General features: G+C 39.3%; 1 protein-coding gene across 2 annotated transcripts; it reads right to left on the bottom strand.

The window, feature by feature from the left end:
* Positions 1-510: 510 nt before the first annotated feature.
* On the bottom strand, positions 511-15523 carry EI24 (EI24 autophagy associated transmembrane protein). 2 transcript variants are annotated; one of them, XM_037841888.1, is made up of 11 exons: positions 15372-15523; positions 12007-12119; positions 10453-10598; positions 9899-9959; positions 5254-5320; positions 4603-4727; positions 4176-4295; positions 3679-3790; positions 2906-3017; positions 2449-2523; positions 511-1527 (listed from the first exon to the last, which is right to left on the bottom strand). In XM_037841888.1, exons 2-11 carry the CDS (start codon positions 12046-12048, stop codon positions 1365-1367), a joined length of 1023 nt encoding a protein of 340 aa, XP_037697816.1. In that variant the 5' UTR covers positions 12049-12119; positions 15372-15523; the 3' UTR covers positions 511-1364. The 2 variants fall into 2 exon arrangements, with proteins under 2 accessions (XP_037697816.1, XP_037697815.1); XM_037841887.1 differs by having other exon boundaries at positions 15314-15513.
* Positions 15524-15996: the final 473 nt, after the last annotated feature.

Here is a 15996-nt window from a genome sequence, read left to right as displayed (position 1 = left end):
GGAATTTCTTCCAAGATGTCCACCATTTTAAAAATACTTAACTGCTTAAGCACTTCAAACTTAGTTTACAGATCCCAGCAAGTTTTTAAGTCCTCATTTTGTCTTGTACATTGTAAAAGCTTCTATTAACCAAATGTCTAATCTCTTATCTTGCTGACTGAGAATTTTCATTACACTGAAAGCCAGAAGGCTCTTTCTTCCTTCATGAATACACAGCAGAAATGTACATATAGACTTTAAGACATTAATTCAACAATACCAAGTTCTCTCACAGCATATAAACATTTTTTCAGGACTAATCCCCCAAACTATGCCCAAATTATCCAAGACAAAGTCCTTTGTTCCATGAATACATTTCAAATTATAATTTCTAAATTCAACCATTACACACTTTTTGGGAAACCAGCCCATGTTTAATTGTGATTTTTAAAATTGTACAACTGTGTTGACACCCTGCCCACCCTATCACCCACATTTAGTCTCTTAAAATGACAGGAAAAAGCCAAACAATCACAGGTATATGTGTTTAATAAGTTTACCCCATCAGTTCCTATTCACAGCACCCAATATTCCTTTGAAATACCAGACAGACGTGGCAGTGGCCAACAATAAATTTCAGACCTCTCAGAGTTCAAAAGTTTAGGTTCTCTGACCATTCTGTATTGCAGTGGCACTTGTCCAGAATTGGTACCTCCCCACACTTGGGGAACTTTAAATGTACCAGTGAAAAAAAGCTTTTTCCCCTTCAAGGGGAAGAAAGAAAATCACTCCTCAAAACCCAGCAGATCTGGTCAGGAGGTCTTTCCTCCTGTCCCATGTCTTCAGGCTCGTTTTTTATTTATTTATTTTTTTTTTGCAGTGGAGCAAGAGACCAAAACCTAACCTGAGTTACAAGAAAGAAGACAGTGATGGCTATAAAGGGAGTGACGAGGAACAATTCCTTTACCTCCACATCCAATGTATGTGCTTCACAGAAAAAAAAAACAAAAATAACAAATCCACAAATTACAACAGCTAGATTTACAAAATCCATTCATCCAAGGGTGACGGAAGGCAGGAAGGGGAGGTAGGAGGGTAAATGGCACAGGGAGAAAAACGAAGTATTCAAATCAGTCCAGACACAGGGGCTGGCAACCACTAGAAAATAGCTGCAGAAAAACCTGTGGTCCTTTCAGACTCAATGGTGATGTTACAAATCCACATACTGGTGTCAGGAGATTCTGCCTTACGTGCACCAGAGACAAAAATTCCAATTCCTCGGAGGGAAGACAATATGCAGAGGGCCCTTAGCAGACTGTGAACAGGGAAAAGATCTGCCACAGCCTCCTTCCAATCCCACCCTCCCCATTCAGATGGCAGGAGATTTAGTGGCCTGCAGCAGCCTTCAGTTTGGCAGGTGATGGATGTGGAGACGAGAACTTCTCTGCAGAGGTTGAGCTACTCAGAGCAGACTGCAGATAGACTGTCTTGTGGAAGAGTCTGTTGCTTAAGAAGACCACCAAGGAGAAGAGGCGCAACTGGAAAAGGCTAAATGGCAAGAGATCCAACTTATTAGCTCCCCAAAACTGTTTCTTAGTTATGTGACAAACTAGTTGACTAAATTAAATTTAAAACTATATAGGGAAAAACAAGAAAACTGAAATTTGATCAAGGAAATGTAGATATTCAGACACAGCAACTAAAGAAAGCACTGGTTCCTCTCACTGCTTTCAGTGCAATGGAATCAACAGTTTTGAAAAATTGGGCCTCTTAGAGGAAATACAGTTATACTTTAGAAGATTAATTCTGATTCAAGAAACAAATTTCTTTGGCTGATTTCTGGATAAAAGCATCACCTATATCTGTGGTTTGGTTTCAAGAGAGAGTTAAGAGAAAGTCAATGATACACAATGAGCACTGCTGAATAGAAGAGCATGGAAAAACTCAGAACAGACCTGAAATTTCTAATACAAGTATCCTCACTGATTTAACCAAAATTGACCAAAGATTACCACTAGCCAATGAGTTTTTTTTTTTCTGAAGTGATTAAGCTTTTGGTGCACTATTGGTATTATTGCTAAAAGCCATTTTAAATACTGCATTTTAATATCATTATCAATAAACCAATGGGGACACATCATATAGCCCACTACTTTTTTTAAAAACTTGGCCATTTTTATGAAAACGAGCTTAACTACAAGTGTCCATGAATGCCTCTTATATTCAGTGTATTGTTAAAATTTAAGACATGTACAACAGCATCATTTTTGGAATATACTTATTTATGTGCCTATATGCATGGGGAAAATTTTTGAATACATCCCAGACGTGTTTTTCTCTCCAAACAGTATATTAAAGAGTTTTCCTACAATGTAAAAGGTATCTTTTTAAAAAGTCTCATTCACATAATTGATGTTATGTGCCCCAGTTGTTTACACAGCAAAAACTTCATCACTGGCTAATACTTACTATGCTTTGCCAGGGGTCTTTGCTTCATTGGCGCTGATTATGAACAAAGGAAAGAAGATAGAGAAGAGGCAGCCACTGTAAAAAGGGCAAATAATTAGTCACCTTTATAACAGCCATGACTTTAGAGATATTAGTAAGTAGAGAGCAAGCATCATTGCTTGGTGAAACCTACATCCAATGGACCTACTGAAAAGAACAAAGGATTTTTTAAAGAACTGGCTATGTTGAATACTGTTCAAGGAGGCAACATAGATGGAAAAAATATGGGATATAGGATCATGCAGACTAGATTTTAATGCTAAGGGGCAAACATGACTATCTGTTGAGGAGAAACATCCTATAAGCTTCCTGGTAAAATAAGAATGTAGAATGCATAGTACAGAACCAAGCATATAGAAGGCACTCAGTGCATGGATTTATTTCTAGTAGTCCCATCAAATTCCTCTAGGCAAATTACCTGATAATATATGAGGACTGCATTGCTGTGAGAAAAGCCAGGGGCAAACCAAATCCAAAGTAGTAAGGCCAGTTCCTTTCTATATTTGACAACCGCTGGTGCATTTCAATTCCTAAAACAAGGAAGCCAATACAATTAGACTGCATATTTCTTTTGAGTCAAATAACTAAATGGCTAGGGCAGACAAACCTTTGAGGCTTGAGTTTTCAAACATGTAAGCTACAGTGTGTAAATCAGAATTGTGCAAATCCGATATAAAGCTTCTACGCAAAGTTTTTCGAATTCAATAATCACAATTATAAAGCTGGCAGGCTGAATTATGAATTGCAGCACCTGCATCCTTTGTTAGGATTAGTCTTGAATAAAGCAAGATACCAAATAAAAAGGCAGCTATCCTATAGATATCAGTTAACTTTTTTCAAATCACACACCCAGACAATATGCCAAGGGATTTAAAAATATCCCCAAAATAAATCTGAATGCATAGAAGTCAATTTCTCTAACTCAGAATGCTCATTTATGCCAACTCAGCCTAGTCAGAGCTGCATCGCATTAAGCATCAAAAAGATAATGCTGCATTGCTATATTCCCCATCCTCAAAGTTAAAGGTTTTAGGCAGAATGTAAGCTACCTCTTGCCATTGAGGCTACTTCTACCAAAGATGGTTTGCCAAAGCCTAAGTATAGAATAGTTTAAGAAATCTGCTTAGCAGCAGCATTTTCAAACAAGGCCACTAAGTTCTGTGTTTATTTCTCTTAGAAAGATGGACTTACCTTTATTGAACCAGCGATATTCGAAGCAATAAAGAGAGTAGAGAAGGGACATATGCAAGAGGCTAACCAGCTGACCAATGAGATGGATGGGAAAGAGACTCACAAACATCCCCTGAAGAACAAATATGAAAAGAACTTAATTCCAAAGCTTCAGAGACCTAACGCTATTCACCTGTAATTCTCTGAACCATCACTATTTGCCACAGACAGCCTAACAGTTGCTTCAAGCTTTTGAATAGCAAGAGGATAGACAATGTCCAGGGTGATAGGCTGATAAATTCCTGTTTCTTACAACTGTATGACTTCTATATTTTCTAGTTGTTCCTGTGAAAAAATGTTTTTTTAATTTTACCAAGTCAAACTGATGCTCCAGGATGATGTGCTATCTTTATTCTATAGCTTTACATGCCCCCACAAAAAGCTATACCCTGTCCGTACTGCCCTCTAGTGAAACTCCTTTTTTTAATCTGTCTATGTGCCCAGAAGGCTGGTCTTACCTGGATGAGGAAAAGAGCCTGCAGCAAAAGGTTGAAGAGCATGTCAGCAATTATTTTGCTGACACTAGGGAATGGATGAGGCTTCCTCCCTGATACCTCAAATGCCAGATCAGCTATATCCTGTAACGAAGAAAGTAGTTCACCAATGCATGAATTAAATGATATCCATCCCAAAAGCTAAGTTCACTGGTCTACCACTACACCTGCCAGGTGAGGAAAAAAACTCAGATATCAGCAATGTTCTAAGGATGTTTAAGACAGTAATTCTATTTTCCAGAGCACAGTGATCACCCACTGGCTGCTTGATCAAGAAAGGTTAAGGCTAAGAAAGGGCTCCCTACATGGCCACTGACTTCACAGGCTGAAACCTGACATGTGACAACCCACAGTGCTATAGGACTCAAACTCCATTCTGCCCTGGACTTACCTGAAACCAAATGGCATTGACAACTTTGCTAAGCACAAACAGGGGGAGCACCCAAAGAGCACTGAAAATTGACGTAAGGAAGAATTCCAGCCATGACCAAACATCTCCATGTAGTGATGGATCACCTAAGAAAGGGAAAAAGACTCAAAGTGCACTGGAGACATAGAAAACCAGAGAAAACAGTACGAAACTCCTATTGTGTGACTATTTTTCCCCCACACATATGTTTCTTGCCAGAACAACCCTATACCATAGTTCAGATAGTCTTATTCCTCCAATATACTCCAAATTCTGGTCACAACTCCAGAGTAACTATAGGTAAGTGCTGCTTACCTTCGAATGAATCTGCTTACATGCCAGTGATTGAGATGTCACAATCATTAAGAGCACATAATTTGCAGGAAACTAACTGGGTTTAAATCCCAGTAGTGCCACTTATTAATGGTTAAAACTTGGCAACCAAGAACCACTTCCTCATTCATAAATAGATATAATAATAGTACCCATCTCTAAAAGTTGTTGAGACACTTGAGTTAAAAACATCTAAAGCTCATGGCACATAGGAAAGTGTTGCATGAACCAAGGAAGACTGGAAACTTTATCTCCCACATATGCACCCAGCAAATGGCAAGGCACAATATATATACTTACCAATAATTTGTGCTGTTACTGACTGAAGCACAGGAATAAACACTCGATAAAACAAGAGGAGACTGAACTAAAGGAAAGAAGAAATAAGGCAACCATCAAGACCTTCTTTAATACAACAGTTCCAGGTTTTGGTGTATTTTCCAGGTGGTGGTGCTTTTTATAAATTAGAAGGCCTGAAAATGCATTAAAATTTGATCCATTTCTATTTCCCAATACTCCAGCTAAGAGACACAAACCTGATACAGCCCATAATTAAGTGAAACTTTCAGGGGCATAGAAAATTCCAAATAATATTTAGGCCAGATCAGTGGGAGGGACTTCCAGGGAAGATGGCAGAGTAGGGCGCTCCAGGACTCACTCCTCCTCCAAAAACAGTGGACAGATAAGAAATGTCTGAACAACTGTTCTGGGGCTCTGGAGGCCAGTGGAGCACTGCACAGCATCCAGGGAAGAGCAGGAAGATCAAGCCAAGAAACAGCAATAAACAACTTTGAGTAGCTCACTCAGCAGTGGGTGCTGGCACCCATAATTTTTAAAAAGTATGCTAAGTGAAAGAAACCAGACACAAATGATTCCATTTATATAAAATTTAAATATAAATAAATCTAGTGATAGAAATAGATTAGTAGTTATGCAGCACTAAAAAAGGATAGAGGGATTGAGAGGTGACTGCTGAGTATGAGGTTTTACTTTTTGGAGTAATGAAAATGTTCTAAAATTGATTGTAGTGATGAACACAATTCTGATTAAACTAAAAGACATTGATTGTACACTCTGGACAGACTGTATGGTGTCTGAACATATATCAATAAAACTGTTTTAAAAAAAATGAAGAGGAGGGAACACTACCTTACTCATTCTATGAGGCCAACATCACCCTAATATCAAAGTCAGATAAAGATACTACAAAAATGGAAAATTACAGACCAATTTCTCTAATGAATATAGATTCAGAAATTCTCAACAAAACACTTGCCAAACAAATCCAGCACCACATTAAAAAAATTACACACCATGACCAAGTGTGTTTTATCCCAGATATGCAAGGATGGTTCAACACAAGAAAATCAATTATTGTAATATACCACGTTAACAAATCAAAGGGGGAAAAAACTACATAATCATCTCAATTATTGGAGAAAAGGCATTTGACAAAATCCGGAACCCTTTCTTGATAAAAACATTTCAAAAGACAGGAGTAGAAGGAATCTTCCTTAACATAATAAATGGCATATATGAAAAACCCACAGCTAACATCATACTCAATGGTGAAAAACTAAAAGCTTTCCCTCTAAGATTGGGAACAAACCAAGGATGCCCACTGTTACCAGTGTTATTCAACACTATGCTAGAAGTTCTAGCTAGAAGGTTAGGCAAGAAAAAGAAATAAAAGGCTTCCAAATAGGAAATAAAGAAGGAAAACTTTTATTAGTTGCAGATGACATGATCCTATATTTAGAAAGTTCTGAAAAAAAAACATGACAAAGCTGCAAGAGCTAATAAACGAGTTCAGCAAAGTGGCAGGATAAAAGATCAACATGCATAAATCAGTCGTGTTTCTATACGCTAGTAAGGAGCAACCTGAGGAGGAAATCAAGAAAAAAATTCCATTTACAATAGCAAATAAAAGAATCAAATATTTAGGAATAAATTTAACTAAGGATGTAAAGGACTTGAACACAGAAAACCATAAAACATTGCTAAAAGAAATCAAAGACCTAAATACATGGAAGGACATTACACACTCATAGACTGGAAGATTAAATATCATTAAGATGTCAATTCTACCTAAATTGATTTGTGGGCACAATGCATCCCAATCAAAATTCAGCAGCCTACTTTGCAGAAATGGAAAAGCCAATTATCAAATTTATTTGGAAGGGTAAGGGGCCCCGAATAGCCAAAACCATCTTGAAAAAAGGAGAAGGAAGTTGGAAAACTCGCACTTCCTGACTTTAAGGCATACTACAAAGTTACAGTTTTCAAAACAGCATAGTTTTGGCATAGACATATTGACCAATGTAATAGAATTAAGAGTTAAAAAAAAAAGACCCTCACATCTATGGCCAATTGATTTTTGACAAGGCTGTCAAGTCCACTCAACTGGGAAAGAACTGTCTCTTCAACAGATAGCGCTGGGAGAACTGGATATCCATACGCAAAAGAATGAAAGATGACCCCTATAAAAAATAAATTCAAAATGAATCAAAGACCTACTAATAAGAGCCAGAACTATAAAACTCCTAGAAGAAAACACAGGGAGGCTTCTTCAGAATATTGTTTTAAGCAATGGTTTCTTTACATGCAAAGCACAAGCAATGAAAGAAAAAAATAGGTAAACAGAACCTCCTAAAACCTTTTGTGCTTCGAGGGACTTTGTCTAGAAAGTGAAGACAACCTACTCAATGGGAGATAATATTTGGAAACCACATATTGATAAGGGTTTAATATCCAGAATATATAAAGAAATCCTACAACCCAACAATAAAAAGACAAAGAACACAATTAAAAATGTGCAAAAGATTTGAATAGACATTTCTCCAGAGAAGGAAAATCAAATGACTAAAAAGCACATCATAGCTATTAGGGAAATACAAATCAAAACCACAATGAGATTATCATTTCACACCTACTAGAATGGCCACTATTTTAAAACAAGCAGAAAGCTACAAGTTTTGGAGAGGATGAGGAGATATAGGAATGCTCACTCACGGCTGGTGGAATGTAAAATGGTGCAGCTGCTGCAGAAGGCAGCTTGGTGGTTCCTCAAGAAGCTAAGTATGAAATTGCCATATGATCCAGCAATCCTGCTACTGGGTATATACCCAGAAGAACTGAAAGCAAGGACAAGAACAGATATTTGCACACCAATGTTCATAGCGGCATTATTCACAATTGCCAAAAGATGGAAGGAATCCAGGCATCCATCAACCAATGAATGGATGAACAAAATGTGGTATATACATACAATGGAATTATTATTCAGCTGTAAGAAGAAATGAAATCCTGATGCATGCAACAACATGGATGAACCTTGAGGACATTATGCTGAGTGAAATAAGCCAGACACCAAAGGACAAATATTATATGATCTCAGTGATATGAACTAATTACAATAAGCAAACCCACAGAGTTAGAACCTAGAATATAGGTTACCAAGGGATAGAATTGCAAGAGTATGGGGAGTTGATGCTTGATTTGTGCAGAATTTCTATTTAGGTTGATTAAACAGAAATGGATAGTGGTGATGGTAGCACATTATTGTCAGTATAATTAACAGTGCTGAATTATGTTTGTGAATGTGGCTGAAAGAGGAAATTTTGGTTCGTATATGTTACTAGAAGGAAAGTTAGAAGTTAAAACACAGTGAACCCTTTTGTGGACAATGGACTGGGGCTAACTACAAATAAAAGAATATTCTTTCATGAATTATATGTATATATAACAAAGGTATGTCACTACTTCAAGGTATCACTAATAGGGTAGTATATGGGAAAAAATACACCTAATGCAAACAATGGACTACAGTTGACAGTAATGTTTTAATATTCTTTAATCAACTCTAACAAAGGACCCCCCCACCCCCATGCAAGAAAAGAAAGGTATAGGGGAATGTTGTATTTTTTACATTACTTTTATGTAAACCTACAACTTCTCTAGTTAAAAAAAAAAACACAATAATTTTTAAAACGTATGCTAAGTGAAAGAAACCAGACACAAATGATTCCATTTATATAAAACTGTAAATATAAATAAATCTAGAGACAGAAATAGATTAGTGGTTATGTAGGGCTGGGGAAAGTAAAAGGATTGAGAGGTGACTGCTAAGAGGTATCAGGTCTTTCTTTTTGGAGTAATGAAAATGTTCTAAAATTCAATGTACAACTCTGTGAATATACTTAAAGCTACTAATTGTACACTTTGGATGGACGGTATGGTATGTGAATATATCAGTAAAACTGCTTCAAAAAATAAAATAGTAATATTCAGGCCAAAATATAGACATACATTAAGTACGCAGTAATGTTTTATTAATTAAACTATAGCTAACATCTGAAAACAGGGTATCTGTGAAACTTTAAGTTAAAATGAGCTGAATTACGTATATTCAAGTCTAAGAAAATATTTAACTACCTGTTCTTTTAAAGTATCCAAAATTCACATAAGCTTGTATTGGTTCTCAGTTAATTTTAGACAATCTTTATGGATACAGGTTTCCACAGGAACAAGTTCTAGTAAATAGCTATCATCAGATGCAAGCAGAACCTTGTACTTGTCCAGCCACATCTGCTCTCCCCCCTCAGATCCCCAGTTGTTCTGAGTCACAACATCTAGGTAATGTCAAGACAAAGTGTAAGCTAGAACTGCAGTAAAGCTTGTGAATGGGTATCCTCCATATAAAAGTATATATTCAGGGCTACCTCCGACATAAGTGACCTTTCACAAACGGGGAATAAAAATCACTGCCAAGCGCACAGAATTCTTATTTATATTCTTAAGCATATGTCAGCATATGAAAGCTACTTGCCTCAGTATTTCAAGGAAGATAAAATTGGGAACCATTATTCACAAAACAATCTGAAAAACACTTTTAAGGTCAAAGGCAACCACAGGCACCTGGAATTGAGGGAAAAAAATAACTTACCCAGAATACTCCGCCATTCCAAGCACAGCACTGGAAAATTCTACTAACAATACGTGGTTCACTGGAAAAGACCATACATACTTAACTTATAAGGCATACAGGCTTAGTCTCATTCAGTAACTCTCCATTTTGTACCTTTTGTTGGTACCATATTATTCTCCCAACATTCTGCTAATGTCAGTGAGAAAAGGGTAAGAAATATTTCTTGGGAACCAGCTTTTCTTTAAAAAAAAAAATCTGAGGTTGGTGATAGAGGAAGTCTGGGGTTCTTCTATCAATAAATAAGCAACATAAGTTCTTCTAGAAGCATTCTTCAATCCAAATATTAACCATTCTGGCCTTTTTTTCCTTTTTTTTTTTTATAAACACCATGACATTTTGAGCAAGGATTACTGTTAGACCCTAATTCAATCAATTCAACTATGAGATTTTTCTGAAAGCACAAAAACCAAATAATGGGGTACTGTAATGCCTAATCACTTTGTAGGGTCTTAATCCTCTACCAGGAGTCACTTCCAGAAGCGCCCCTCCTCGGTTCAGCCTGCACTCCTCACCTTTCTTGCTTCCGCTCTATGCTCTGGGCTCTCCGCTGGGCCAAGACACTACTTGCTCTTCTCCGCCGCTGCTCCTCTCTTTTTTGCTGGATTCGAGCATCTAGCTTTGAGATGGTACAAATGCCCCATATGGAGTCTTTGATTCCCTACAGATAAGGGTGTTGAGATTGTTATTTCTTAAAGAGGGAAGATTATTAATCAAAGACTTTCCAAAGTTACCTATGGTAAAGTGAAATAGGAATGAAAATCACTGTACTTATTTTGCTACATGGCTTAAGGAAACTTTGCCTTTAAACAAAAAAATTTTTTTTAATTTTGAAATAATTTCCAGCTTACAGAAGAGCTGCAAGAATGGAGAACTCCCAAACATGTCTAGATTCACCAGTTTGATATTTTGCCACATATTAATATAAACATATATACACATACACATTTCCTGAATCATTTAAGAGTAGGTTGCTACATCATATTCCTTTACTTTTAATTCTTCAGAGTGTATTTGCTCTGAACAAAGATATTCTTTTACATAACTACAGTAAAGTTATCAATTCAGGAAATTTAAAATTGAAGAACTTTAATCTACAGTCCATATTCAGATTTCTCTGGTTGTCCCAATAATGTCCTTTATGGTCTTTTTACCTCCTCTAGTATAAATCAGTCCAGAGGGTCACCTATTGCATTTAATTGTCATGCTTCTTTAGTGTCCTTTAATCAGAAACAGCTCCTTAACCTTTGTCTTTCTTTTTAAAGAATAGAGACCAGTTATTTTATGGAATTCCCTCGATTCAGGTTTGCTTCCTCACACTTAAGACCCAGGTAAAGCATTTTTGGCAGGAATACCATGCAAGTGATGCCGTGCCAATCCCCTCCAGAGTCTGCCCTTGCTGGTGATGTTAATTTTACATACCCAGGGAAGTTGTCCAGCTCCTCAACTGTATGGCTACAATTTTTACTCTTATAACCAATAAGCAATCTGTAAGGAAACACTTCTGAGACCATGCAAATAGCCTACGTAACTAATTCTCCTTCCTAGATTTAACCTCCGTTGACAATTTCTGCCCTAAGCAACCTTGAATAATATAGTTGCAAAAGTGAACTTACAATCCCCCCATACTTACCGATACTATGAAGCCAACTGAATGCCCTCCCTTTTATTCTTTTAGTATCAATTAAATGCCTACAGTACACCCTATATTCTGTACTAAACTCTAGAGATACAAGGATGAATAACACTAGTCTCAAGACAGAACCAAGGCTGGGAAAAGACATAAACAATTACTGTAAAATGTTAAAGCTCTATGATAAGAGCACATAGAAGGAAAAAAAGAAAAGGTTCTGGAACCAGGCTGCATAGGATTCTAATACTAGAGAGACACTCGCTAGACAGAACTTCCACTCTTCTGTAAGATGCAGGATAATACCTATCTCTTGAGTAGTGTGGATTGAAATGAAAGTCTGTAAGTGAAAGCCCCAACAAATATGATAAAAATTCCAAAAATACCTAAAGGATCCTTCATTTAAAAAAAAAAAGACTTCCTAGAAAGTTGTACTCACCCTGCCAAGGTCCCAGAGAAAGGTTTTGACACTGTCAGCCATCTCTTCACCACCCAAACTACCAACTACATAGAGAAGAGAGACGCATTCCAAAATCTCTCATCATGAAGGACCTGCGAACAGATGAATCATAAAGGGAAAAAATTATCTGAAAGTTGCTTTGACTATATTCCTACATGATGACACTTTCCACACACTTGTAGCTCTAATAAGTAATGCAAGAAATTCTAGCAGTTCAGTAGATAACAGCACAGTGAACTAAATGAGGCTATACTTGTAATTGCTTAAACCTGAAATCCCCCACCCCTTTTTTTGATCACTCACTCATATGACTGTTGTAGCAGTAGTTTCCTCTAAGCCTTGACTTCCCTATCCCAACCACACACTCCAAGTACTTTTCAGGATTTGGAGATGGGTGATAACTACATTTCAATTTCCTCTTAAGTGGCATTCATGCTTAATTTATAAACTCAAACAGTTGAATGAAAATACAAGGATGATAAAATTTCTTACAAAAATTACTAACTATACTCTTAACTCACAAACAGGACATTTTAAGGCATGATATGAAATTGCCTACCCAAGATAATGTACCTCCAAACAGGCCTTATGTTTTTTAATTTTAAATATAAACATATGTACAATTTTAATAAGCATGCAAGGAACAATGTTTCAACTAGGCCAAAAAAAAGTTAACATGTATAAATATTCTTTAAAACCCTAGTGCTTTTCCATTTTCCTTCTCAGGTCAATGGGAAATCCATTTTCAAAAATTAAGAACTTGAGAGTACAAGTGTATAAATACTCTTAATATACTAACGCTGTCAATTTTTTTCTAAGGTGAATGGGAAATCCACTTTCAGAAATTTAAGAGCTTGAGATTCAAAAGTCTCAATCCCCATTAAACCAAGCTAGGGTATTAATTTAAAAGGTATGGCCATACTCTCTCTCTCTAACTGAGCCATCTCGACAGGTGAACTCGCTGCCCGCCCCCCTATGTGGGACCCGACTCCCAGGGGTGTAAATCTCCCTGGCAATGCAGAATATGACTCCCGGGGAGGAATGTGGACCCGGCATCGTGGGACTGAGAGTATCTTCTTGACCAAAAGGGGGATGCAAAATGAGACGAAATAGTTTCAGTGGCTGAGACATTTCAAATGGAGTCGAGAGGTCACTCTGGTGGACATTCTTATGCACTATATAGATAACATCTCTTAGGTTTTAATGTATTGGAATAGCTCGAAGTAAATACCTGAAACTACCAAACTCCAACCCAGCAGTGTGGACTCCTGAAGACAATTATATAATAATGTAGGTTACAAGGGGTGACAGTGTGATTGTGAAGACCTGGTGGATCATACCCCCTTTATCTAGTGTATGGATGAGTAGAAAAATAGGGATAAAAACTAAAGGACAAATGGGGTGGGATGGGGGGATGATTTGGGTGTTCTTTTTTCATTTTTACTTTTTATTCTTGTTCTGGTTCTTTCTGATGTAAGGAAAATGTTCAGAGATAGATTGTGGTGATGAACGCATAGCTATGTTATCATACTGTGGACAGTGGATTGTATACCATGGATGATTGTATGGTGTGTGAATGTATTTCAATAAAACTGAATTTAATCAAAAAAAAAAAAAAAAAAAAGCCACTTACAACGGAAACAACAAAAAAAAAAGGTATGGCCATAACATAATAGGTCAGAATTTCACAGGCAGCTTGTGAAATTTCAAGCATAAACACAAGCTGATCTGTGCTCCCTGACCTTTAACCACTTCGCCAAACTGCACCTCACTGACCCAACTGGACTAATGCCACTCAGAACTGGAAAAGCGGGGAACAGAGCAGTACGAAGGCAATTTGCACACCTGTGTACCATCCGCTCCGCAAGTCAAATCTTACACAGATGCACTCATTTCAGGTATGCAAGTCTCTAGGGTAAGAAACTTCTGTTAATATTTCCAAGTTTCCCTCTTAATCAACTAACCAAAACCAAGCCAAAAACAAAACAAACTTCAGAATTACAATCATGTGAGTAGAGCCACAAAGATGCTGTCCTCAAGGTTGTGGTGAAGGTAACTCAGTGCCAAACACTAGTTTGTAAAGACTATCACAGGATCCACCTTTTAACCAGCTATTTCTTCATCTATGAATTAAATCTTCATAGGTTTTCTGAGTATAGAGTGCAAAAAAAAAAATGAAAAATTTAAATCCTATATAAATAGAAGCCCATAAAGAGTGAGACAGCTTGGGACTTTAAGGAAAACCAACTAGTCCGTATTTCCGACAAGGCACAGACAGAAAGCTTAGGATATGCATGTCCCAGTCTGGAAGAACAGCTGTGTTAGCTGAACTTTGGTCAGCTCACACCGGGTTCTGCACGTACTAAGTGGCAGCGAAGGGCAAAGTCACTTCCGTTTCATACTGAGATCTAATACCCATCTTACAGGAATAATTACCCAGTTTGAGAAACAGCTGAGGCAGGTATTAAAGTAACCTGTCACACAATTTGAGACAACACACAGACTGAATGCATGGTCCGGGAGGAACCACACAATTGAGCTGGGAGGCATTAAGATGCATCTAGTTCACAGCATTTTACGGATGGGGGAACAGTCCCAGTAGTTAAATGGCTTGTCCAAGAGCACTGCAAGTGAAAGGCGGCTACAGCAAACTTCAGAACACCAGTGTTCTCAGTCGGGACCTTTCTCCTTCAAGCTCTGCAATGACGATTTTTGTATAACCCGAGCAATCCACGGACAAATAACCTCTACTAAAACCCTGAAAATAGCTGGCCATTAAATTCCTAGCAGTCCTAAGAGCTTCTTACGTATCTCTTGAGGCACCACTCCGTAACTTAATTTCTAAGCAACTAAATCAAAGTTCCGGTAAGCAGAGAGCGGTCTCATTTCCCACCCTAGGCGCATTAAAGTTAAGGCTCCTCACTTCTCATGGGGTTCTTAGGACTGCCACCGAGCCCACAGGTCCACCCGGACCGAGCCTCCCCTCGTCAGTGCCCCTCCCCAGTGGCTCCTAGGCAATTCGGCTAAAAGCTGGTGTCTCCATCCCCCAACCACAGCGGTGCACGAGGTGCTGCTCGGCCTCACCTCCGGTCACACGGAGACCTAACGATAACCGCGTCGCACCTGGGGCACAGTCTCGCCCAGGGATGTGCCCGGCGTCCCCACCCCCTGGCCTCGCTCCCTGCGGCCCCTTCCTGCCCGGTGTCCTCGCCCGCGGCCCTTGCCCAGAACCCGACAAACCCACGCTCGGGCCCTGACTGCCCCCACACGCCCTCACGGTCCTCACCGCCCAGGCAGGTTTGCGCGGCGACCCCCAGGCCTGGCTCGGTGGGGCCCGCGCCTACCCGGCAGCTCCGCCGCCCGGGCTCCGGACCCGGCCCGGCCCCTCGCCAGCCGCGGGCCCGCTCAGCTGCTCGGCGCCCGGCCGCCCGCTCCCGCCGGGGCTGTCCCAGGGCCGGGGCCTCTGCGCCCGCACTGGGCATGCCCGGGCCGCACGGGGACGCTGGGAAGTCAGGCGGGCGCGAGGCAAAGGCCGCGTGGGGCGGGGGCGGGGGCGGAGCCGAGGACACGTGGGGCGGGGAAGGGGCGGGGCCTGGAGGATGTGGTCCTCGGCCTCCTCTTGCATCGGTCTCATTTACGTTAAGGAACGGTGAAGCCGTATAGCTGGAGCTAAAGCCGGAAGCGCAGCTGTGAAACCCGGGTTTACTTCCCCAGGCTGGTTGTCGTTCTGAAATCCTTTGAAGTCTAATAACAGGAGGACGCTAAAGTACAGAAGTCACCTTGGTTTATTTGGTTGGAGATGTTCTGTGGTCAAAGGTTACTAAGCAGTGTCGGATTTAAGTCAAGCTCGCCCCAAAATAATTCAGAAGAGGACAAGCCCCCATCCAGTTCGGCTTTTTGAGTGTGAACACCGACAGCAAACGACGGTTGAGATGGAAACAGCCAAGTAAATGGAGAATTGTTCTTTTC

The sequence above is a fragment of the Choloepus didactylus genome, chromosome 6, assembly GCF_015220235.1.
Source record: "Choloepus didactylus isolate mChoDid1 chromosome 6, mChoDid1.pri, whole genome shotgun sequence".
NCBI classification, from domain to species: Eukaryota; Metazoa; Chordata; class Mammalia; order Pilosa; family Megalonychidae; genus Choloepus; species Choloepus didactylus.
Note: the sequence above shows the minus strand (reverse complement) of the source record. Positions and strands in the feature narration are given on the sequence as shown.